The sequence below is a fragment of the Talaromyces atroroseus genome (assembly GCF_001907595.1).
Source record: "Talaromyces atroroseus strain IBT 11181 chromosome Unknown scaffold_0, whole genome shotgun sequence".
In the NCBI taxonomy this organism is placed as follows: domain Eukaryota; kingdom Fungi; phylum Ascomycota; class Eurotiomycetes; order Eurotiales; family Trichocomaceae; genus Talaromyces; species Talaromyces atroroseus.
In genome coordinates, this window is record NW_017971432.1 from 436,644 (window position 1) to 460,341 (window position 23,698).

The following is a 23,698-nucleotide window of genomic DNA, read 5'->3' on the forward strand; positions in this document are numbered from 1 at the left end:
TGTGGACTAGGGACAAGGATCTGAGAACATCCTTGAGTCACTGGGATGTGTGGAGGTAGCTTCCCCTCTCGTCTCGACAAAGTTGGAAAGTTGGAGTCGTGGAATTCCGGCAAACAGAGCAAACTGATAAGATCGGTATTTATTACGGTGGTACGGTAATCCGTAATACAGATCACGGAATGGCACACTAACGTTAGCTGCCTGAGTCCACCTGATGGCCTCACCAGGCACCGAGAGCCTTGCATGCAGTCACAGCCAGCTTGCCAACAGCACATTAAGGAGCTTGGTTCGCTTCTTCATTTATGACTCCGACCACTCTAATTGCGATACCATTCTCATCGCAGCGCTGACCTTCTATCCACCATCTATGACTGTTACTGCCTATCTCCGCCCGTTTTCGCCTCGTCCGGTGCGATTGTCGACACATTGAAACCATGGCCGACAATGGAGAGGGACCGTCGTCCCTGACATCAAACTCGTTACAGATTGCAAGCTCTATCCCTCGCTCCTTTCGTTCTGCTTCGCCCATGCGAGAAACGTCCATGGCCCGACTGGCTTCTCCCGTCCCATCAAACTCGTTTACCGGAACACCTTCCTCTGTGAAATCGGGAAGAAGGTCGGCTACACCAGTCGCACAAAATGAAAGCCTTGCCGCGATTGAGAACAAAGCTTCGTTACCCGGCCCTGGTCAATCTGCTTTAGCCTCTGCTCTTCAAGACTCAAACGGCCTGATTCCTAGTTCTGTCCAGTCCAATACCCCTCCGAGGCAAGCGGCGCTGCCCGAACTGCGTGAATACCCGTCTATAGACAAGTTTGCACGCTCAAGCTACGGTTCATTTGACCCAAAATCGACCGATGACGGAGCTGAAAGCTCGCGGGGAATTGAGGACCCGGAAGTTGTAAAGAGACATCTAGTTCGGCCTCCAGATCTTGACTACAGTCGAAATTCGCATTCCTCAAGCGAAGCAGCGAATGGTATTGACGATGAGGAGTTCTCGAGCTTGAGATTGCAAGGTGGTGATGTGACGAGACAGGTGTATCGCTGGACAGAAGATGCCGAAGCTCAAGCGTCAGGGATCAGACGGCCAACTAGGAGCCGAAGTTTTTCGGTCAAAAGACCCGAGCCGGAAAGCGAGACTATGAATATAAATTCAATTCGAGTTCCTGGGGGTTTCCGAAGAGACTATTTGCGGAGAACTCTGGGAAGCCCCGGTCCGCAGGGTCGAGGAGATGACGGTCTATATGTTGCACCGACACAACCACGGTTTCTTACTAGCAACTTCCTTGAATTCCTGACTTTGTATGGCCATTTCGCTGGTGAAGAATTGGAAGAGGATGATGAAGTTTTAGGGCCAGGGGAATTCTTCTCATCCGATGTGTGGGAAGAAGGCGACGAGGCGCAGCCCGAAGAAGAGACGGCTTTACTGCGCCCGGACACACCTGGGCTCAAAAGACGCAAGCACAAAGAGCGTGCTCCACAAGGGACAACTACCTCAATGGGCGCTGCTCTTCTCCTTCTCAAATCATTTGTTGGCACTGGTGTTCTATTTCTGCCCCGCGCGTTTCTAAACGGGGGTATGCTGTTTAGTTCTATCGTCCTCCTAGTCGTCTCGTTGGTCAGTTTCTACTGTTTTATACTGTTGGTGAACTCACGCTTGAAAATTGAAGGGTCGTTCGGCGACATCGGAGGTGTCCTATATGGGAAATGGATGCGACGGATCATCCTCGGTTCTATCGTGCTTAGCCAGATGGGTTTTGTTTCCGCGTATATCGTGTTCACTTCCCAGAACTTGCAGGCATTCATCTTGGCTGTCAGCAAATGCTTGACCTACATCGATATCAAATACATGGTTCTCATGCAGCTCATCGTTTTCCTTCCGCTATCGTTGATTCGCGACATCAGCAAATTGGGGTTCACGGCTCTCATTGCCGATTTTTTTATTATGCTTGGATTGATCTACCTTTATTATTACGATATCACCACCATTGTTGAACAGAAAGGCGTCTCGGATATCATCGCCTTCAACCCCAATTCATGGACTCTCTTCATTGGCACTGCAATCTTTACCTACGAAGGTGTTGGTCTGATTATTCCCATTCAAGAGTCAATGAAGCAACCCAAAAAATTCCCTGGTGTCCTCGCTACAATCATGGTCCTAGTGACCGTTGTTTTCCTATCAGCCGGTGCTGTGAGCTATGCTGCATACGGGTCCTCAACAAAGACTGTCGTTCTTCTTAATCTCCCGCAAGATGACAAGTTCGTGAACGCAGTTCAGTTCCTCTACTCGTTGGCAATCTTACTGAGCACGCCGCTGCAACTCTTCCCGGCTATTCGCATCACTGAGAACGAGCTCTTCACTCGCAGCGGTAAATACAACCCAGGTATCAAATGGAAGAAGAATTTCTTCCGCTTCTTTCTTGTCATGATTTGCGCGCTTGTGGCCTGGGGTGGTGCCGGTGATCTCGACAAATTCGTTTCGCTTGTTGGCAGCTTTGCCTGTGTGCCGCTTGTCTATGTCTACCCAGTAAGTTTCTATATCTCCATCTCCTCCTTGTTGATATATTTGCTAAGAAATTGATATCAGCCACTGCTACATATGAAAGCTTGCGCAACAACACGGTTCCAGCGCATTTCTGACATGAGTCTTGCTGTCCTTGGCATGATATGCTGTATATACACCACGGCGCTAACCGTCTACAACTGGGTTGGCGTACCAGCACCTCCTCCATCTCCTGGCTACTGCGACGTATAAGTTGGAGTGATGAGAAGAAGTCGACCTCTATTGCGTGTGAATGTCCTTTTCCATTGCCTTCCCTTTTAGAATTCGGGTATTTACTTTATATCTTCCCTTGCATCTGGCTGTTTCTCTAGTGTTTCGTTGAGCTCTTTCGTTTTTCCGTTCTCATTCTTTTCGAATAATCGTGTCGTCTTGTTATGGAGTCTGTTCTTCTATTTTTGGCATTTTAATGCTTCATTCGTATTCCTTTCATTATTTGCTGTTGGGACAGGAGGAAGAAGCACAAGTATTCGAAAGAAAGCGGGTTGATTTATTAGAGGTGCGAAGGAGCAGTCCTGTATAGAAGAAATTCATTATATTATCATTAGAAAAACTGCATTCATCTTTCTCTTTTACGTATCTACAAACATATACCAAAATGCTTGTCCAAAGAAACAAGATAGGAAGGCTTCAGATTTCACCCTGACAAAAGACGAGAATATGCACACATAACCACCTGAGTTACCAGCTGACAAGTCACGATGGTGATAGGTAAGGGAAAGTAATTTACCTTCATTTCCTCTAATTAATTGAAAATGAAAAAAATAGGCTTTTTTCATATATTATAAAAAGGACAATTTGCAATCGAATAATCCAATCTATTGAGCAGCAGTCGCCGTTCCTTGTGCCGCCGCCTTTTCTGCAAGGGCCTTCTCACGACCTCCCCAGCTATAAGCAGTAAGATATACATGTTAGTATTCCCCAGGTGTTGTATATGAGTATGGATATATGGACGGGGGCAAAGTGACATACTTCCAGTAATTCATATACCGATATCCTTGTGTAACCTGAGAACCAAAGTTGATAGCATGGCAAGCAAAGAGGAGGTAGTTCTTGGGTGTAACAGCCATCGAGTAACGCATGAAGGTAGCCGAGTAGACAATCAAAGCACCAGTCATGGATCCGGAGATACTGTATTATATGATTAAACCAATTGGTCAGCGTGCATGTTCGTATATATGTGTATTGCATTCATGTATGTTCTGCTTCCTCCTTTTCCGTTTGTTTCGCTGGACAAGAGAAGACGCGAGAGAGAAAGGATGAAGGATCTGATCGCCTCACATTTCAGGGTCCTTTTGGATGTCCATTACAGCCGCAATAGGGATACCGAAGTTCGACGCAGGGCCCCAGAAATCTAGAGAAATGGGAGAGTGCTGTTAGCACCAGAACAAAAATAAACAAAGACAGCCTCCTCCCTCCAACAGAGAAATCGCATCAAGAGCAACAAACAGAAACAGAGAGCTTCATAAACATACGTGTAGAGAAGACATAGTCCAAAACCTTGTTGGAGCGAATCTTCGCATTGACAGCTTTGATAGCGGCAGCCATTTTTAATGATTTCGATAGCAGCACTGTCTATCTCCAAATCAATTGCTTATGGCGTGAGTTCGTGGGAATTAGAGATAGAAGAGCAGCGGAAGTAGAGATACGACACGGACTTAAAGCCGCTCACCGGGGTCGGCTGCGACCGCCTTAGATGTCCGAAGCAGCCGGGGCAGATTGCGCTAAAGTCACGTGATTGATACGGCATTTTACTGTGTGCCAGGAACTACAATACTTTGGTGGCATCGAGGATAAAGTAGGAAAAAATTATATGAATATGGAGTGCAATATAGAAAATATTCCAGAAATACAGTACAGAATCCTGAGACACTTTCACGACTGACACAACTGATACAGCCATCAGAAAGCCTTCCATTCCCATTCCTTTTTTTATTACTATCAGATGCTTATAGCTGATACATACAGAATTTTGCCCAGGCGCCGCAAACACCGGCATTACAGCACACGTAAGTGACGGAAATCTCTAACCACCAAGGCAGGCACCAAACGTGGACGGGCAAAAAAAGCCAGCCGCATCGTGTGAGATATCACGGGACCCACGTTAAGTAAGAAGAAAGGAGAAAAGAAAAGACCGAGGAAGGAGAACACCCATTGCGAGTAACGTCTGGTTTCAATGGTTCTAATCGATATATTCTTTGATTCATCGTCCACCAAAGCCGGGCGGTGGATAGCCACGACCTTGGCCAGGGGGTTGAAATCCGGGTGGTGGTTGAAAGCCAGCTATAAAGAAGTTAATCTTTACTCTGGTGATTTTCAGGCAGTATGGATGCTAAATCGATAAACAGAAAAAGGGAGAAAGAGGAGAACTTACGGGGTCCGCCTTGAGGGAATCCAGGGGGAGGAGCGAATCCAGCTGTATATACATTAGTAACAAAAATATTTCTCGACAAACGATGAAGAAAACTTACGGGGTCCTCCAGGAGGGCCACCGCGGCCACCAAATCCTGGGGGCGGGGCTCCAGGGAATCCTGGAGCAGGTGGGAAGCCGCCAAAGCCGCCAGGAGCAGGTCCTCCCACACCGGCAGCAGGACCTCCAAGTCCAACTGGCAAGCCTCGTCCGGCGGGCCTGCTAATACCGGGGCCAGCTGAAAGTGTAGCAGCTCCCGAAGGCACATTAGGCACGCTGGTGCCTAAACGCGCCGAAGGGTCTGCAGGGGGTGGTCCATCTACCGAGCACGACACGACATTCGTACCTCGAACGATTGTTAGGCCAAGGGTTCGTTTTTCTTCTGCTTCCACGAGAGGGACAGCTGCAGCACCGGGGGCTTGCTTGGTGGCTTTCCGCTTGACACGACGAAACTCTTCTGTATCGGCCAGTACCAGATTCATATGCTGGGAGTAGTCAGCTTTGAGACAATAAATACATGCATATATGACCACAAAAAGTTATACCTTATCGAATGCCAGCATCTGGCCCGTCATCTGTCGACCATCATTTAACGTGACGCGCATGCGATAGTTGATCTGCAAAAGTAAGCAACAGAGCTACTGTCGGAGTAGAAGTCGTCGTGACATACCAGATTTTGCTAATGACATTGGTCAGCTGTAATTGTCAACAAAGAGATTTGGATATCGTATCTTCGTGCTTGAACTTACCATTTTACCCTGCTTGTTCGCCGCCATTCTTAAATGATGTGCGCACGAATGCGACTTGAGTTTTCTCCAAAGAATAACCACCTGTCCTTAATGCGTTCTTTTGCCTCTTCTCTGAATTCACTTAAACATAGAAGAGAATAGAGAAACACAAAAGCAAATATCAGGACCCGTCAAAGCTGACGGCTTGGAAGGGCGTAGCTGTAAATAATTGTCTCGAACAAAAGCTTAGCCGCAAATGTGAGAAACTGCGGGATTCAACCTCACCGCGGCTAATGGTTCCTAATTGGGGAAGGCGCCGCGGCGCTTGGCGCTAAGCGCAGGCGATATGTGCCAAGCCACTAGGGCTTCTCGCTTCCACGTCTCGCCCACAACGACTTTTGCACAACTTTCGAGAAGAGAAGTTGGAGTTGTTTTTTTAAGTCGAGTGATTTTATTCCATCCAACGAGTCGACCAGCACAACACCGTCGCCATGGTATGTTGACATCCATATTCAAAGCCAGCCTTCCTGCCATTACGAATTCACTTGCCTTTTTTATTTTACACGACACATGAATAGAGCGGGAGAAGGTGGATGATGAAAGATCGAACTAACAGTATGCACAGTCGGAAGGACAGGACAAGAGCGCCAACCCCATGCGCGAGCTGCGCATCCAAAAGCTCGTGCTTAACATTTCGGTCGGCGAATCTGGTGACAGACTCACCCGTGCTGCTAAGGTGCTTGAGCAGTTGAGCGGTCAAACCCCCGTCTACAGTAAGCGGTCCCCGAAGTCTCGAACCCTCTATACGGATCGATTATTCTGGAGCGAAATTACATGGAAAAAAAATCAGAAAGCAGACGGACAGTGCAAATGGAAATATGGGACAAAAGATGGCTGATATATCGTTTTTTGTGCGTTAATAGGCAAGGCTCGCTACACTGTCCGTACCTTCGGTATCCGTCGTAACGAAAAGATCTCCGTCCACGTTACCGTCCGTGGCCCCAAGGCCGAGGAAATCCTCGAGCGTGGTCTCAAGGTCAAGGAATACGAATTGAGGAAGCGCAACTTCTCCGAGACTGGCAACTTCGGTTTCGGTATCAGCGAACACATCGACTTGGGTATCAAGTACGACCCCGGTATTGGTATCTACGGAATGGACTTCTACTGCTGCATGTGAGTTGCTTTTCCTTCCTGTGTCTGAATCGACGGTATTTGGTTGTGTATATATGCTGACATTTCATTGAAAGGACCCGCCCTGGTGAACGTATCGCTAAGCGCCGCCGTGCTAAGGCTCGCATTGGCTCCAGCCACCGCATCACCCAAGCCGAGTCCATCAAATGGTTCAAGAGCCGCTTCGAGGGCATTGTCCGATAAATGCATTTATACCATTAAGGAAGGCGGTGCGGGAATTCATTGTGTTTCATGTGTTGTTCATCTTTCGAAATGGGTTTTAAAATGGTGATATAAATTTGGGCGCTGTTTTACGAAAAAAATAACCATTTTTTACTCTTTTTCTTCTTTTCCATGTTCCCAATAAGAGAAAGAAAGGAGAAAGAAAAACAAATGGCAAAACCTTTCAATCATTAATACGGTTTAATGATGGAGGAACTGTTGATGCCTGGATCGAGGACTGTATTAGGGCAGTCTCTCAAGAAGTCCATTATGATCACAGGAATGAAATACATTCGATGACATGAATTGCGCACCGCTAACTAATTAAGAATTGCTCAAGTACGACGAACGACCTGAACTGAGTAGAGCACATAACTGGCGTCATTCCATGCAATTTTTTTTTTTTTCTTTTCTAATAAATGTCTTGCGAGAGATAAGATAAGAGCTAACCACATCTTCAAGCCCAAGTATTATTTCAATAGGTCGATCCATTCAAACTCACCTCCACCACATTACAGATTGTTTCACTTCGACCCCGTTGTATATCCATGCCACATCCTCGAAAAGAAGCCGCGCTCAGGCAACATCTCGGCATAACTGCGTCGTCTCTGGGCTTGATCGGCATCCGAGAAGCTTCCTCTTTTCTGGGTGTTTAGCGAGTCAAACAGCGATTTAGAGCCGGAGCTAGTACTGCTGTTGGACCGTGTGGATGAATCTGATGTCTGGGTAATGCAGTCAGCATCTGAATAACTAGCTAGACAGAGAGCGAAGGGAAAAGCTTACACGGCGTTCTTTCTTGTCAGCATCCCAGCCAGCCCACGGGGCCATGGGGGCAGTCGCACGAGCACCGCCATTCATCCAGACGTTTTGATGTTCATGGCGAGCGCCAACTTCCCCGTTCCAGTGGCGTCTGGGGGGTGAGAAGCTGGTGTTGGTTCCAGTGTTGTCTGACATGGTTGGTCTTTCGCTTCTTTTCTAGTTGATTAGATTGAATCTTTCTTTGATAGCAGAGATTCAGAGCAGAGATTCAGAGGTGTGATGATACACGGATGGGACACGAATGAATCAGCATATACGTATTAGGTATTATAAAACAAAAGCACTGCTGGCTAGCCCAAGCAAATGAAATCATGGAATTATTAATCCAGCTGAACGAGACAGACAGCGGCGTCATACGACCAATTGCTCGAATCTGCCCTAGGCAGATGTTTCCATGGATGAAAAGACGCTGATTTGCCTGTGATTGGCATGCAGCCTGCTTACTTAATTGGGCCATCGTCATTCCAGGCATTTTCTTTGGTTGGCTTGTCAGCTGCATGCATTTCTCCAGCTTTTCTGGTCGATCAAGAATCGCGGGGGGATGGCAGCACTACCGTGCATAGTGCTACTTTGTGTGAATACCGTCTCTTACACGCTCTGCGAATGCTTGTTATGTCACGATGTCTGCATTCCCTCAAGTAAATGGTCGATGCGGGATGGTTGTGGCCTGTATACTCAGGCAGGCATCGCAGTAGAGCTCTGACGTCATCATCCAACATGTCTGTTAGTTATGTACGGGAAATACGCAGTTACATACATGTAAATCACATTTTTTTTTTGAAAAGGGAAGCACTGCCAGATGGTGTATGGAAGATACACGTAAATAACATACTAGTATCTGACCCCCATATAACCGCTAGATACCATGCTACAGCCTCGCCGCGTCTTCTGGCGTATGGCGAGCCTTTCGCATCGCATTCCACACCTCCAGGCCCTTGTGCCACAAATCGCCAGCGTCCTGCCAAATACCAACCTGCCCATCGGGTTGCAGTCGGCGCACTTCCTGTATTGATCCCCTCGACGTGCCCCATCGGACCATATCAGACCCATTGACGAAATCTGTCAGTGGTTCAATCAATGCCGTTCTAACGATATGCTTCTCGTCCTCCTCCAACTGAGCTCCATCTCCCCATAGCCACATGGCTAAGTCTGAGGAGTGCGCCACACCCCATTCAGGCGGTAAAGTAACGCATTTCACCCGGTATTCGATACGATATCGATACACAAGATGGCCGGCACCATGCTGGGCTAGGGCATTCACAAACCCGCGTTCCAGCATGTGCACTTGCATGTCCGCGTAGACTCGGCCAAATGCATCTTGCCAATCCGTGCAGTCCCCCGGAAGTTGGCCATCGGGGTAATACAAGTTTATCAGTGCATCGCAGGCTCGCTGTGGGTAGTCTGCCTCGAGTCGTTCTCGTAGTGACTGGAGCGAGTTTTGGGGAGTATACCATGTACTGTAGACGAAATGTTCGTCTCGACATTCACCGTTTATCAGCCGGACATTGCGCTCAATCATTCGGCGCGCGAAGGACCCATTGTCAATATCGGAAAACAATGTAGTGGGCATGAATTTGCCGTCATCCCAGGGCCTATATTGGTGATACTTTGTTTTCACGCTAGCTTCAATCAGCTCTCTTGGTGGGACGCGACTTAGTTGCTCTAGCTTTTCAGAAGACGATGCATCTAGGGGAATCTTTAACGCAGTAAGAAGCGCATCAAATTGCTTTTGTACCTCAAACTCCAACTTGGGCTGCACTCCGGGTCCGTTGGAGAACATAACGGCTTGTCGGATAATACTTTGTTCTTGGCTCAAGTCTAAGTCGTGTGCAAGCTGATAGAAAACCGAGTATGATCCTATATTCAGTCAATAAAGGCGGGTCAGTCAGATAATCAATGAACAGTGTACAATTGCAACACGAACCCGCGGAATAGCCCATTACTGTAATATTCGAGTCATCTCCACCAAAATAATGAGCATACTTCTTGGTCCATTCAAGTGCTGTCCTTTGATCCCAAAACCCTTGGTTGCCACAAGGCTCGCCTCTCGCAGTCGCATCTTCTATAAGCTCTCTTGAGCTCAGAAAACCAAGAACTGCCAGTCGATAGACAGGAGCCACAATGACACATTTGAGGCTCGTTTCGCCCAGAAGCCGCGAGGGGTTTATGTCATTGGGACTCCCCTGCTGCAAGAAACCGCCATCTTCGTTGGAATTGATACTATTAGAATGCCGGCGTTTGCCACAAAGGAGTATGGCACTACTTACGAATGTAAAATACAACCGGCCATCCTGTAAAATCATTGGTTTGTAAATAATTAGACCAGACTAGATGTATTTGATAGACACACCTCCAACTGGACATCCGCCGCTTGGCGTCCATATATTGCACTGAAAGCAATCTTCACTAGAGCCTTCGTCATCAGCAAATGGTTGTGGACTAGTCACCGCCCGTCCGTTACATTTTCCAGGCTGTTCTTTCGTGCCATACGAATAATCGGATGGCAGCGGCTGGGCCATCCTCCATCGTTGAGACGGTGGAAGTGCATAGCGAACGCCACCGAAGTAATGAGCCAGTGTGACATCCGAAGAGGCATTGTCAGATATATTAGGGCTGGGTTTTTGCTGTTGCTGTGCCCGAATCTTCACTCCTTGAATGTAGCCATGTTGAGTGAGGTTGAGGATCACTGTATCTTCTTGATCGAGCGACTTCATTTTCGCTATAGTTTCAAATCTGCTTTTGCTGTTTGATGTCAAAAATTTCTCGTCTGGCCAAGGCTTACTGTCGCTCGTCTTCTCCCTGCGCTTTATATGCCAAGCAATGAGAATCAGGAAGATTGCGACTGATTGCACGGAAATAATGATCGGTAATAGGCAAAACGTTAGGTGGCAGTGTTCCATTGCCCAGGCATCTGGTTAGTGACAAGTACTGACTTAGTAGTCAACTATCTAGTGAGCCATACTATTAGAATCCTCGCAAACAGACAGTTAGAGGTATGTGTTTGGGTTTTCATTACTTAGCTGGTCTTGCAGTGCTATTATAACGACCGCGAATGACGTGCCACCAGCCCCACAAAATCTTGGGCCGAGGCACCTAAGACCACAGCCCTAACCCTAACGCAGCAAGCCCTAATATGTCCTTGTTCAGGTCATCCTTGAATGGTCCTGCATCACTTTCCCTCTACTAGTAACCGCTAGTTATCAGGTAAGGCGGCTCATGACAGCTTTGGAATGTACAGCGGCTAGAAAGAGACTTTCGTGTTACATAATTATCCAATCCAGGCTATCCTGAAAACCCCTAATGCAGTGTTCCTTCCAACGTCCCTTGATTTTTCCTGTGTAGCCTTGTTCGCATTGTTTTTGTTTACATCTGCTCTGTAGTTGTTAATTTCTTCTTATGTATACTTAAGCTGTTAATCACTCGAGAATTATTTTCTCCCACCTTCACCATTAAAACACTTTACCTCGTCTTGCTATGACATACAATTCAAACTCTGAACTCGAGACATCATGGTGGAAGAAAACGAAACCATCGCGATTATTCTACTCCTCTTTATAACACTTATTACCCTCTTCGGCATCGCCCTCTGTATACGACAATGGTTGTTCGGAAGGTACCAGAGTCCCCCGGACTCAGAGAAGACATTATCACCGCTCTCATCCCCTTCGACTACCGAAGGATCAAATATTCATAGTCCACCGAGGATCATGAGAATGCTCACAGATGCTCAAGGAGAGGCAGTGAGAGGAGAGACAGGGCGAAGAGAGGCCCAAATGGGAAACCGTGATGAAGAGCTGCTCCTTGGGTCTATCCGGACTGACGGCGGTTTTAACGTGGCTGATAATTCCCAAATTGTCAGTATTCAAGATAGTGGATTTAATGCTGTGCTGGATGGGGGTTTCAATGTTGCGAGGAGTGCAAGTAATAGGTGATTGTTTGGGTTATGTATGGTGGCGTGGCACACCTAGGTGAATTACCTAGGTAGAAAGGATCTATTCATATCAAATTATTTGGATCGCAATTCAACATTAAGATCTAGGACCTCACCAGGGTCTATTCACAATGAATGGCGATCGCATTATGTACTCTCACAAAACATTTGCTACCGGGATCTTTCGAGTATTGATGAACTGAAGCTATTTGCAAATTCTTTTCATCGTCATAATCAATCTGATTGAACCTGCAGAGAAACATTCACTATTATAAACATCATATTGAGCCTGTAGTCTCCAGGGATGCTAGCTACTATTCTTCCCATGCGTGTTGAATGCATGGAATACCGGGGTTAGATTTACGACACCTCACGTGTCTATTGTATTCACCGAGTCCAGTCATATCATAACTGTGCACTTAGAGAAACTGAACTTGTTTCGCCGGAAATCTTTTGGCGTCAGGTGTGCCTTTACCGTATACTGCACAGAATGACAAGCTGGCAGCATGTAAAGTCATCTCAATGGAAAAATAGGCACTGTAGAACTCTGTTCCATTAACCCATATTGTCGGAATGACGAGACCGCGGAGGTCAAATTCAAATTCGGCAATCTTCCAAACAGCTATGCATGTGAGTTACGGAGGTCAATGAAATTAATACACGGACCAAGTTTGACTTCGACGTACTATCGTGCTCTTTGTAGTCCACGGGAATCTTCTTTTCACTCGTGTATATCTTAATGGCTACAAAACAGGCCGTGTGAGCCGGAGTTCCAGGCCTCACTTTGGCCACTTTGCAGAACTTAAATGACATTGGTTGGCCGTCCAAGATGCGGTCGCCCTGTTTTTGCAAGGTTAGCAATTGACAGCATTTGACACGAGAGCCATATAAACCAATAAACATACCGTATTGACAAACCATTGGATTCTCTCGATCTTGGCCCCATCATCTCGAATTACCCTGTTTCCAAATTAACCTCAATGATCACTATATTCCATATGCATGTGGCACGCCAACTTTCTGTCTTCGGGGTCTACGCCTTCTTCGAAGTCTTGGTAGGCAACCGTGCCATAATGCCTACCAGCGATCCTAGATCCCACTTTAATGGCAGTAGGCAAAGCATTGAAGCCCCCGTCATCTGTATATTCGTTTGTTCTGCCCATCCCAGCCAGGCCGGCGATCAAGGCACCACGTGCGATAGCCGTGTCGCTGTGAGCTGTCAATGACTATCGAAATTCTATCAGATATTGTTCCCCCCCCCCTTCATGCAACTTACCAGTTATCAATCTGCTCAACCCTGATTTTATCTTTGACGACAATGTCTATCTCTTTCAACTTTTTCTGAAGGTAGTGATTCTGCCCAAATCCGCCAGCGAGAAGCACAGCCTTCACAGTCCCATTAGTGTTAGCAATCTGGTCTCGTACAAGGCCTTGAACCTTGAATACAACCTCATCAAAGATATTCTTTCGGAGCTCACGAGTGGTTAGGGTCAGAACATTCCTGTTGTAGATTCCGTGGCGTTCGCTTAACACTAGGCCCGGTATTCTGATATTGTACTCTTCGTTGCCCTCTCCAGTGAAGTCGCGCTTGGTCCTTTCCTCAAACTCATTCAAAGCATCGATGGTGAAAGATGGTTCCCATTCGGGGTAGTCCTTGAACTTTCTTTGGAGGTATTTTTCGAAGATTCTATTCAGGAAACTGCTGCCACAAAGACCCCCAGAACCTGCTGCAGCTTCGGCAAGTTTGCAGTGGAAGGGGCTCATTGACAACGACTCAATAGTATGAGAAGAAAGGTCAACAGTGCTGTACAGTGTTTCATCAGCCAAGTTGTTGATTCTCAAGTCTGTTGGTATAGGCGCCTTACCCCCCGCCAGCATCGCATAGGACAAAGGTCTCGTTGACCTGCAACAAGAACCTAGTGTGGATAGCGTATATACTCGCGGCCTCGGGCTCTGATATTACCTGAAGCTGACTTCCTTCGCCCATGCCAGCCCTTTCAGCGCACTGCCGTGTCTTTTCTTGTTCAGCATGATCCCAAAGTGCGGGGATTGTAATGATGTAGTCTCTGGGAACCCGGTGCATATCTTGGTAGGTTTCATCAAAGAATTTGTCTACAGATTCCTTGATGCTGCTGAGGAAATTGACGACAAGGGTCTCGCACTCTTTGCACCTTACAGGCTGTATAGCAGCCGAACTCTGATACTTCCTCATAAGCTCCGACTCTCTAGCACGGCGCTTCTCAAAATCATTGCAAAGGCCCAGCTTGAACCACTCATGAATCTTCTCGCCACGATTGACTAATTGCTTGGCCCGGAAGCCCCAGACATATGCGCCTGTAGTACCACCGTTGTCATATCGGAGAACCCTAGAAGTAAGTCGAACAGTTATTAACTTTCTATTGCGTACTTAACAAACCGCAAAGAATGCTTACGTCGGGACACTGTTTCGTGTCTCATGGCCTCCATCTCCCCATTTGTTCAATAGCTTATGCCGCTCGGGCTAAGGCGGTTTTATAAGTAGGCATTATTCTCTGAGCGATATTAACGGGATAATTTGACTTACACTGCTAGTACTAGAATATGCAACCGATGTGAAGGTAGTTCCTAAAGTTTCATTCAGTATCAGTATAGATTGTCTGGACAAACACGAGCTGCACCTACCAAAATCGACTGCCACCATGATCCTTACATTCCGACCTTGACTGTTTCGTTGGCTTTTGTCCACGGAGAACATTTTTACGTTTCACGGTTCGTTTTGTTTTAATGTGTGTGTTTTGGGTATTATTCAGGGGGGCAATAAAGGTCAATCCGGACAAAGTTGAACCTCGAAACGAAGACCAACTGAGCCTTTATATCATGCAAGGCTCTATAATTAGATAGCCTTCCATTTCCATCCAAGTCACAACGCCGCGCTGGCCGGAAGGGAGAGCAGCCCAAATGACCTATCAAACATCAAGCAGGGACAGCAAATGCATGCTAATAGCTAGTAAAGCAACAGGACATGGCAAGTGTTTGTATGTTTTCACAGCCTGCTTTCATCAAACTCGTCAGTTAAATGCCTCAGGTTGTACAATGCATGCATCCTCCCGTCAAGCACAACGCACCCATCTATATGTCAGTTGGCAAAGGAGACGAGAGGGCTTTTGGTGTCCAAATCTCTTCACCTAGGTATTTCTATGCAATTCCCTGCTTGCTATGACAGCTGTCACTCATTTCATCTATTTTCCAAAAAAAAAAAAAAAAAAAAAAAAAAAAAAAAGGGGGAAAAAAAGGGTTGTAACCCGAACGATGGCTTCTGACACGAAAACCGACCTGGATATACATTGCTGGTCACAAACCCAAGCCATTGCCGAAATTCAGACACTCAGAGTCCAAAATTCAGAACTGCAGGAACGTTTAAACAGTGCCCTCTTGCATATAATGGACCTCGAGGGAGAAGACGTTGACCAAGTCACAGATGACGACGTCAAGAAGAGGTTTCAGAGACTCCACATCGCCATTGACGACTGGATTGCAAAGATCGAAGTTGACTACGGGCGGAATTCTCGGGACTTTCGAGAAACTTTCCACGGTGAAGAGCAAGATAAAATAATTCAGTTTTTGGGTCTGAAAGATGGAGCTGGTAACTCGACTTGGGACCGAAAGCTGAAGTGGCTTGGCCAGCTCGACAACTGCATGATTGTGGTCCTCTCCCGCCTAATTTGGTGTCATTTATACAATGAAATATTTTGCTTAGATTACCCCCTCGGGCTTGATGATGTCGTGACAAAAGGGTATGCCCATATGATACATGCTATTGAAGCTGATGGCGATGGCAAAGATATCCAAGGTTTGTGTCATGTTTTGTGTCCGATGTCGTGCCACAAAATGCAAACTAAAATGACGATGCAAATAGAGTCTATTAACCGAGTTAACAAACGGAGATCCGAGTCGATGAACACATTGGTCTCGACTAAGAAGTTTCAGGAAGACAAAATTCTGCGTGTGCGAGACTGTCGAGAACGGCTGTACAAGAAACTTTCACAGAAACCAATTTGTCTGGAAGCTGAAACTCTTACGAAGCACTTTCCTCTTCTTGAGAAAAAAGTACTTTATCTTGCTGTTGAGCTCAAACAAGCCATCGCCTGTTCGTCCGCCGTGTATGACTTTATAGAACCCCAAGATTCTTTAGGTCACATCATCTCTCGGGGAAGCCAAATCGAAGATTCTATTCTCAAGGATGTAGCCTCATGGAGGAACAAAGACGGAGTTGAAGATATCAGTGGAGTTTTCTGCTGTCTATTCCCAGGAGTATACCGAAAAGAAGCACAGCAATCAGAGACTCTGTCCGTGATCAAACCGGTCGTCCTTGTATACGACAACGAAGCGGAACGACAGCTTCAAGAACTTAGTCAAACTCCCCCTACGATGAGACCAGCCGAAAACAAAATAAGCCCAGTTAAGAGCAACAATCCTTCGAAGCGTGGGTTTCTGGCTCTGCTCCTCTCGAGACCCAAGAACAGAGCATCTACTGAAGGATTGAAAATACAGTCGATAGAGAAACCAAATATTCCTAAACGTGCCCGAACGGAACCTATTGGTTGTAGTTCCGCTCTTGATTTGATCTCGAAACCTCGCAGCACGGCAACGACAATGACGAGGGCACATCGTAGACATCGTCGGCGGTCACTGTCGGTTCGGCATGACGGAGAACGATACCGCAGATATGTTGGGTTAAACGAGGAAATGTGCCATAGTTCGAACATTGAAGAGGCAGAGGACGAAGAAGAAATCATCAGAACTGTCAAGCCTTCCAGGCCACATGACCATTATATCGTCATGTCACCCTTGGCCAGAGATAGGGGCGTGGATACAAACTCTCGGGAGTCTATGAAGAAGTCTTACAGCACACATCAAGGAAAAGGAAACTGATCAAAGTGCTTTCGTACAAGGATAGAACTTCCATTCAGCATACTTGTTACGTATGTACTGGCTTGATCCTCAGGGGAGCTTGGCTTATAATATTAACTCTTAGATGACGAGAATAGGACGCTTGCCCTTTTGTCTCTAAAGTGAAAGTAGCTTGAATGCACGGAAAGAGGCAATAGGATCTTTAAAGGTGGTTAAAAAAAATAGTAAATCTTTCCATTAATCATAACTAACAAAACTTCATAATCACCTCCATGTTCATATAACATCAACAGTCAAATCATGCAATTTAATGTGAGCACTGTTTATAAGTTTACGGTGCACAATTTGTCAATTATTCGACGATACCAGTAATAGGCTATCACAGGAAACAAAACAAAAGAAAGAAAGAAAGAAAGAAGAAAGGAACATAAATATGACTTGCGTTCGTATCATTATTTGGCGATCTTGCACACTAAGTCTTGGCCATCGACAGAGTCGCCTTCCTTGACTGCGAGGCCTGAAACCTTGCCGTGGTGAGGGGCAGAAATAACCATTTCCTGCAATCTGTAAGTAATCGATCAATGCGGAAGGGTAGGAAGTGCAAAAACTTACCATCTTCATGGCACTGAGAACAGCAATAGGGTCGCCCTTCTTGACCTCATGACCCTCGTGGACACGGACTTCGACAACTACACCACTCATAGGAGCTCCAACTTGGCTGCTGTCGCTAGGATCGGCCTTGACGCGGGCTGTGTTGTCAACAGCTGCCTTGTTGTCGTCTACGGTGACTTGACGAACTTCACCATTCATCTCGTAGAATACTTCACGTTGACCGGTTTGCTCCGACAGAGGGCCAATGGCGAGTAACTTCAAAATAAGAACCTTACCCTGCTCGAGCTCCACGTGGAACTCCTCACCGATTTCAGGTTTGGCAAGGAAGTATCGTGTTGGCAGCACAGACAAGTCACCATACTTCTGCACAAACTTGCGGTAATCTTCGAATACCTTGGGGTACATTGCGTAACTGGCAACATCGGTTTCGGTGGCAGTGCCAAATTTCTCCTTGATATCATTCTTGATCTTAACGAGATCAAGTGGTTCAAGATACAGACCAGGGCGCTTGTCGAGCTTACGGCGGTTACGCAAAGCCTTAGAGCGCAGAGGCTCAGGGAATCCACCGTATGGCTGTCCCATCAGACCTTCAAGGAACTCCAGAACAGATCCTGGGAAGTCGAGCTGATCGGCCCGGTCGACGACGTCCTGGGCTGAAAGCTTGTTGGATACCATGAACTGGGCCAAGTCACCAACCACCTTCGAGGTAGGAGTGACCTTGACAATGTCTCCAAGAAGATCATTAGCAGACTCATAAGCTTTCTTAGTTTCTGCCCACTGGGTTCCAAGCCCGAGCTGAGAGGCCTGGAAGAGAAGATTAGTGAGCTGACCACCAGGGATCTCGTGCTCATAGACCTCTGGATCGGGTCCAGTCAAACCAGCCTCAAATGGAGAGTAGAGGAGACGCAATTGTTGCCAGTATCCATCGATGGCGCGAACATGGCGAATGTTGAGCTTGGGGTCGAATTCCGTTCCTTCCAGTGAAGCCAAAATAGCACCCACGCTTGGTTGAGAAGTCATACCAGACATGCTGTCAGTAGCCGCATCAACAGCGTCAGCACCAGCCTGGGCGCAGGCAACCATTGACGCAACACCAGTACCTGCAGAGTCATGGGTATGAACATGGATTGGAAGGTCGGGGTACTTCTTGCGGATAGAGCCGATCAAGAGGGTGGCGGCCTGCGGTTTAAGAACACCAGCCATATCTTTGATACCCAAGACGTGAATGCCAAGGGCAACAATCTTGTCTACCAAGCTAAGGTAGTATTCGAGATTGTACTTCTTGTTGGGGGTCAACATGTCTCCGCTGTAACACACAGTACCCTCAACCACACCGCCGGCAGCCTGGACAGCCTTGATACCAACTTCGAGTTGATCAACGTCATTTAGAGCATCGAAGATACGGAAGATATCCACGCCGTTCTTCTTAGCTTGTTTGCAGAAGTGGTAGATGGCATTGTCTGGGAGACTATTTGATAAAAGAAAGGGGTTGTTAGGTGGATTACAAAATATTCGTTCGAAATGAAGATTTCCAACTTACGAGGAGTAGGCAACACCGTTGGCGCCTCGAAGAAGCATCTGGAAAGGAATGTTAGGCACTGCTTTGCGCAATTTGCGTAGACGGTCCCATGGGTCTTCGTAGAGGAAACGCATGGCAACGTCGAAAGTTGCACCACCCCAGCACTCTAAACTGTAGGCATTGCTATAGGCATGGCTGGTCTCGCGAGCGATATTCAGGAGATCGGCTGTTCGCACACGAGTAGCAAGTAACGACTGATGAGCATCTCTCCAGGTGGTATCCATAATGAGACAGCCCTTGTTGGCACGGATGGCTTTGGCGAAAGCCTCTGGACCCTGCTGGTCCAAGATTTGCTTCCAGCCGTGGCTAGCGGGCTTGGAAACGTCGAGAGGCTTGCCGACATCGTCGACCAATACTGGCTTGATGATATCTCCCTTGAGTTTAGGCTCACCGATCTGGCCCTTGATGCTGCTTCCGTTCACAGCAACATCACCGAGGTATGCCAACAACTTCTGGGCACGGTTCTGGCCACCAATGAGCGCGAAGAGCTCAGGGGTATCATCAATAAAAGTAGTCCAGCAGTTGCCATCGATGAAAGTGGGGTGAGAAAGAAGAGAGCCCAGGAAAGGAATGTTGGTCTTGACACCACGAATACGGAACTCAATAAGAGCTCGGATCATTTTACGACGAGCTATTTCATATGTCGAACCTAGGCAAGTGCACTTCACCAACATTGAATCGTAGTGAGGTGTGATGATCGAACCAGCGAATCCGTTTCCACCGTCGAGACGGACACCGTTACCACCAGCAGATCGGTAGACTTCAATCTTTCCAGTATCAGGGGAAAAGTTTTTGGCAGGGTCTTCGGTGGTAATACGACATTGGATAGCAAATCCACGAGTGGAAATGCGATCTTGAGTCAGGCCAAGTTGCTCTAGCGTAGCACCAGCGGCAATCTGAATCTGAGCGGCGACAATATCAATGCCAGTAATCTCCTCTGTAATGGTGTGTTCGACTTGAATACGAGGGTTGATTTCAATGAAGTAATAACGGTTCTGCTGATCGACCAAGAACTCAGCGGTACCGGCATTGCGATAGTTAACAGACTTGGCAAGCCTGACAGCATCGCCGAGGATTTTGTCGCGCACATCCACGGGCAGATCCTTAGCGGGGGCCAATTCAACGACTTTCTGGTGACGGCGTTGGACAGAGCAGTCACGCTCGTATAAATGAACGACATTGCCTTGGTTGTCACCCAGCAATTGAACTTCGATGTGCTTGGGCTTATCAAGGAAACGCTCAATAAAGACTGTGCCATTGCCAAAGGCAGATCGGGCCTCAGACGTGGCACGTTCAAATGCATCTTTCAAAGCTTCCTGTTCACGAACGACACGCATTCCACGGCCACCGCCTCCAAAGGCAGCCTTGATAATGATGGGGAAACCGTATGTGTCGGTGAAAGCCTTGGCATCCTCAAATTTCTCGACCGGACCTTCAGTACCGGGTACAACGGGGACGTTGCATTTAATGGCAAGCTGACGGGCAGAGACTTTGTCACCGAGAGCATCGATGGTCTCGGGCGTAGGCCCCACGAAGACAATTCCGGCCTTCTCTACTTTCCGTGCAAACTCGGCGTTTTCTGACAGGAATCCATAGCCCGGATGAATCAGCTGCACGCCATGCTCGAGAGCAATCTTGATGATCTCGTCGCCAGCCAAGTAAGAGCCAACAGGAGTGAACTGGCCGCGCTGACCAATGATATAGGCCTCGTCCGCCTTCTGGCGGTGCATAGACAGCCGATCTTCCCACGAATAAACGGCAACTGTCTGAAGGGAAAGCTCGTGAGCGGTACGGAAAATACGAATTGGGATTTCACCTCGGTTGGCCACGAGGATCTTCTGAAAGTGCATAATGGTTGAGTTGGCACGAAGACGGTGATGTACGGAATCGGTATGCACGCTGTCATCGATGACGTCCGAGTCATCGATGGCCTCCTCGCGGAGGTAGGTGGTGTCGCTCGCCATAACGAAGGAGGAAGTAGCGAGCAGGAGTCAATTGGAAGCTTGTTCCCAAGGCAAGTTGCAGCGCAAAGGAGAGGAGGGTATCGGGGAGAAAAGAAGCTGGTTTTTAAAGGTCAGTGACCAAAGTCGAGAACTCTTGGCGAACTCAGCGGGGCGGACGCCGTGACCGGAGGCTGTACCGAGTCCCCGAAATGGAAGGAATAACAGGGATGGGATGTGCGACTAGGGATATCAGTTAGTCTGGTTCTTTATGTCGCGCTTTATTTCCTTTTCCCTTTTTTTTCTTTTTCTGCGAGTAGGAAATGTGGGTTGTAGTACAAGCAAAGGATAGATATAGGCCGGGGGGACGAGCAGGCGGAGCGGAAAGCTAGCAAGCAAGCACCGCTCTAGTGCTAGTCAATGATGTATGCGGCTGCAGGCCAGCAATGGGGTCAATGGATTGATTCTGTCTTCTCTTAGACAGGGTGCAGGTGGATGAATTCGATGGAAAAATAGGGAGACGAAGGAGAGAAGAGAGAGAGCAAAGAAAAAAAAAAAAAAAAAAAAAGAGAAGAGGACAAGCAGGTTTATCTCAATTGTTGGCAGGAGGGCTAGCAACACTGGGGAACACGGCAGGTGCCAGGCGGGGGAGGGGGAAGGAGCGCCCGCAGCAGCAGTAAAATAGCAAGTCCCAAATCTGGCGCTAAGTCCGTATCGGCACGGCACGTATTGTTTCGTATCGAGCCAATACGCCCAGCAAGCTCACATGCATGTAGGCTAATAGTCCGCCATAGACCAAGAGCTCACCGGGCGGTTTAATTCAGTATAAAGCCGCCTTCCAAGAGTGAAAATCTCTTGGGTCACTTGGTCCATGGATGATGTGTGTTTTTTTTGCGCGGTGAGCCGGTGACTCAATCCGTGGGTCAGGGCAGCCGAAACTGGGAAAGTGTGCTTTTTCTGTGACGTGCAGGGGCAAGGAAAACAAACCACTTGGTAGACATCGAACATGGGCACTTACAGAAGTCTTGGAGGTTGGGAACGGGAAAGCACAGAACAAGGGAGGTGGAAAGGGCTCGATGTATCAAGGGGATCTGTACATCTATATATATGTATAGGTAGGTATATATAGAGAGAGAGTACACTCAAAAGGCGTTCCCTCTCTACGGCATTTGGACAGTTGGAGGTTACACATTCCTTATATAATAACAACAATAAACAAGAACCACGGGAGACACAGCCCAGCTCCGAGCAGCGGATGTTCATGGCGCGAAATTCGGCAAGCTGGATTGGATTGATGGCAGCAGCGTGATACAAGCAGATAATTCTAATCGCAATACGTACTTGATAATTGATGTACGATAGATACCAAGCCGTGGCTAATTTTTTAGGGGCCGAAGATCAGGGAGTCTAGCCTAGGATGGATTTCGATAGGTCATCCCTTTGGTAATCGCATTGCTAACACTCGGTTTGCGCGCCGAGGCAGCCCTCCCCACAAATAACCGAGCGCATTCCATCTATCCGAAGCCGTTCTTCTTCACAACATCAACAACCTCGGGTTTTCGGGCCTGCTTTCCTTCGAGCACGCTTCGCATCTGCATAAGAATCCTTCTGTATTGATAGTGTCAGCAATCTCAAGCTTCCGGAACAGCACTCGGAGTCACTCGCTCTGTGGCCGAGGCGCATTTGGCATCTACTCACGGACTGCTACGAACAGGTATGACCCTCGCTATCTACATAGTCTCAAATGCAAGAAGAAGTAGAACCTCGGCATTCGAGAGCATTATTGAGATTTCGCATATACAGTCAATGCAATGTCAGTGGGAGGCATAAATGGGGGTAGGTAGTCTGATCCATAGTGCAATTCTAGCCCTAGGGACAGAGCCTATATGGTTCTTTCGTTGTTTCTAGATATGTATGTACTTGCATGCTGCTAGCTTCCCTGCCAAGAGGTAGCTGCACTCGTATTATCGAATCATTTATTGAATATTACCTCTCTAGAATGCTTGGCTGCGGTCAGTAGCGGCATATAGACATAAATCGAGCCTGCATTGCTTTCGGTGTCGCCAGGTTCCTCAAACGGTAAGGAGGGGCTAATATGTCACAACGCTAAGGGGCCATATAACTACCAGTATAGCATTATCATAATCCACCGTACGGAGTTCCCTCGAGGACCTCAAGCGCTAAACCTGCAGGTGGCCCGCTTCCTGCGCTCAGAATCGCCAATAATTATGCCCGACTAGGAACTCGCCAGCAGTATGATCTACGTACTTCGGTTTGAGATGGATGACTAGAAACGCTTATCATCTCTATTTAACTAATCGACGTTGTATTGCACCTGTCGGCGTTTTCTGCAAGCTTATCTGGCCGTAACTCGGACGCGACTTAGCGATAGCAGGGTTATAACACTGACTGAGCATGCATGTACCGTCTCAAGAAGCTCCCAGGAATCATCAATCCAAAGTCCTGACTAGCCGCCGAGATTAGGTGAGAATGAGAATCTTACGTAGAGTTCGGAAGTCCCAGCCTTCAGTCCTACGGTCACATGCAGCATCTAATTTGTGGAATTTAAACCAAGACTCACCACCATCAGCCTGCATCCCAGTATTACCTGACTTGGCAATGCATATTAAACATAGAGATGGATGCCAAGTCGAGCACAACGGGGAATGCTTCCTCCGAAGCTCAATACGAGCTCAATACCCGGAATCGAGGGAATGTGCGTGATACGGATCAATAAAACTGATCAGGATTGGTGATTCAGGGAGACATGGCCTAGAAATACCCGCACGAGACTCGAGAGTAACTGCGCCCTGGGCGTTCGTCTCAAAGACCTTTCACC

General features: G+C 47.4%; 9 protein-coding genes across 9 annotated transcripts; 3 read left to right on the forward strand and 6 right to left on the reverse strand.

Annotated features, from left to right (window-relative positions):
* Nucleotides 1-434: 434 nt before the first annotated feature.
* On the forward strand, nucleotides 435-2,753 carry UA08_00159 (hypothetical protein; the record flags this gene model as incomplete). The annotated part of the gene is made up of 2 exons (XM_020259934.1): nucleotides 435-2,525; nucleotides 2,586-2,753. 2 exons carry the CDS (start codon nucleotides 435-437, stop codon nucleotides 2,751-2,753), a joined length of 2,259 nt encoding a protein of 752 aa, XP_020124817.1.
* A 623-nt stretch (nucleotides 2,754-3,376) lies between these two features.
* Nucleotides 3,377-4,106, reverse strand: UA08_00160 (Mitochondrial pyruvate carrier 1; the record flags this gene model as incomplete). Its single annotated transcript, XM_020259936.1, has 4 exons — nucleotides 3,377-3,446; nucleotides 3,531-3,689; nucleotides 3,840-3,912; nucleotides 4,034-4,106. 4 exons carry the CDS (start codon nucleotides 4,104-4,106, stop codon nucleotides 3,377-3,379), a joined length of 375 nt encoding a protein of 124 aa, XP_020124185.1.
* Nucleotides 4,107-4,761: 655 nt separating this feature from the next.
* On the reverse strand, nucleotides 4,762-5,744 carry UA08_00161 (hypothetical protein; the record flags this gene model as incomplete). Its single annotated transcript, XM_020259937.1, has 6 exons — nucleotides 4,762-4,841; nucleotides 4,933-4,974; nucleotides 5,030-5,453; nucleotides 5,514-5,585; nucleotides 5,639-5,647; nucleotides 5,718-5,744. 6 exons carry the CDS (start codon nucleotides 5,742-5,744, stop codon nucleotides 4,762-4,764), a joined length of 654 nt encoding a protein of 217 aa, XP_020124186.1.
* Nucleotides 5,745-6,187: 443 nt separating this feature from the next.
* On the forward strand, nucleotides 6,188-7,070 carry UA08_00162 (60S ribosomal protein L11; the record flags this gene model as incomplete). Its single annotated transcript, XM_020259938.1, has 4 exons — nucleotides 6,188-6,190; nucleotides 6,322-6,469; nucleotides 6,620-6,869; nucleotides 6,944-7,070. 4 exons carry the CDS (start codon nucleotides 6,188-6,190, stop codon nucleotides 7,068-7,070), a joined length of 528 nt encoding a protein of 175 aa, XP_020124183.1.
* A 542-nt stretch (nucleotides 7,071-7,612) lies between these two features.
* UA08_00163 (hypothetical protein) lies at nucleotides 7,613-8,042 on the reverse strand (the record flags this gene model as incomplete). The annotated part of the gene is made up of 2 exons (XM_020259939.1): nucleotides 7,613-7,810; nucleotides 7,872-8,042. 2 exons carry the CDS (start codon nucleotides 8,040-8,042, stop codon nucleotides 7,613-7,615), a joined length of 369 nt encoding a protein of 122 aa, XP_020124184.1.
* Nucleotides 8,043-8,775: 733 nt separating this feature from the next.
* UA08_00164 (hypothetical protein) lies at nucleotides 8,776-10,621 on the reverse strand (the record flags this gene model as incomplete). The annotated part of the gene is made up of 4 exons (XM_020259940.1): nucleotides 8,776-9,764; nucleotides 9,832-10,110; nucleotides 10,175-10,198; nucleotides 10,258-10,621. 4 exons carry the CDS (start codon nucleotides 10,619-10,621, stop codon nucleotides 8,776-8,778), a joined length of 1,656 nt encoding a protein of 551 aa, XP_020124181.1.
* A 1,636-nt stretch (nucleotides 10,622-12,257) lies between these two features.
* UA08_00165 (hypothetical protein) lies at nucleotides 12,258-14,572 on the reverse strand (the record flags this gene model as incomplete). Its single annotated transcript, XM_020259941.1, has 9 exons — nucleotides 12,258-12,460; nucleotides 12,525-12,678; nucleotides 12,744-12,798; nucleotides 12,856-13,047; nucleotides 13,115-13,642; nucleotides 13,704-14,204; nucleotides 14,271-14,338; nucleotides 14,402-14,442; nucleotides 14,500-14,572. The coding sequence occupies 9 exons, from the start codon at nucleotides 14,570-14,572 to the stop codon at nucleotides 12,258-12,260; spliced, it is 1,815 nt and encodes a 604-aa protein (XP_020124182.1).
* A 554-nt stretch (nucleotides 14,573-15,126) lies between these two features.
* Nucleotides 15,127-16,749, forward strand: UA08_00166 (hypothetical protein; the record flags this gene model as incomplete). The annotated part of the gene is made up of 2 exons (XM_020259942.1): nucleotides 15,127-15,667; nucleotides 15,734-16,749. The coding sequence occupies 2 exons, from the start codon at nucleotides 15,127-15,129 to the stop codon at nucleotides 16,747-16,749; spliced, it is 1,557 nt and encodes a 518-aa protein (XP_020124179.1).
* Nucleotides 16,750-17,180: 431 nt separating this feature from the next.
* Nucleotides 17,181-20,883, reverse strand: UA08_00167 (Pyruvate carboxylase; the record flags this gene model as incomplete). The annotated part of the gene is made up of 3 exons (XM_020259943.1): nucleotides 17,181-17,285; nucleotides 17,341-18,808; nucleotides 18,881-20,883. 3 exons carry the CDS (start codon nucleotides 20,881-20,883, stop codon nucleotides 17,181-17,183), a joined length of 3,576 nt encoding a protein of 1,191 aa, XP_020124180.1.
* Nucleotides 20,884-23,698: the final 2,815 nt, after the last annotated feature.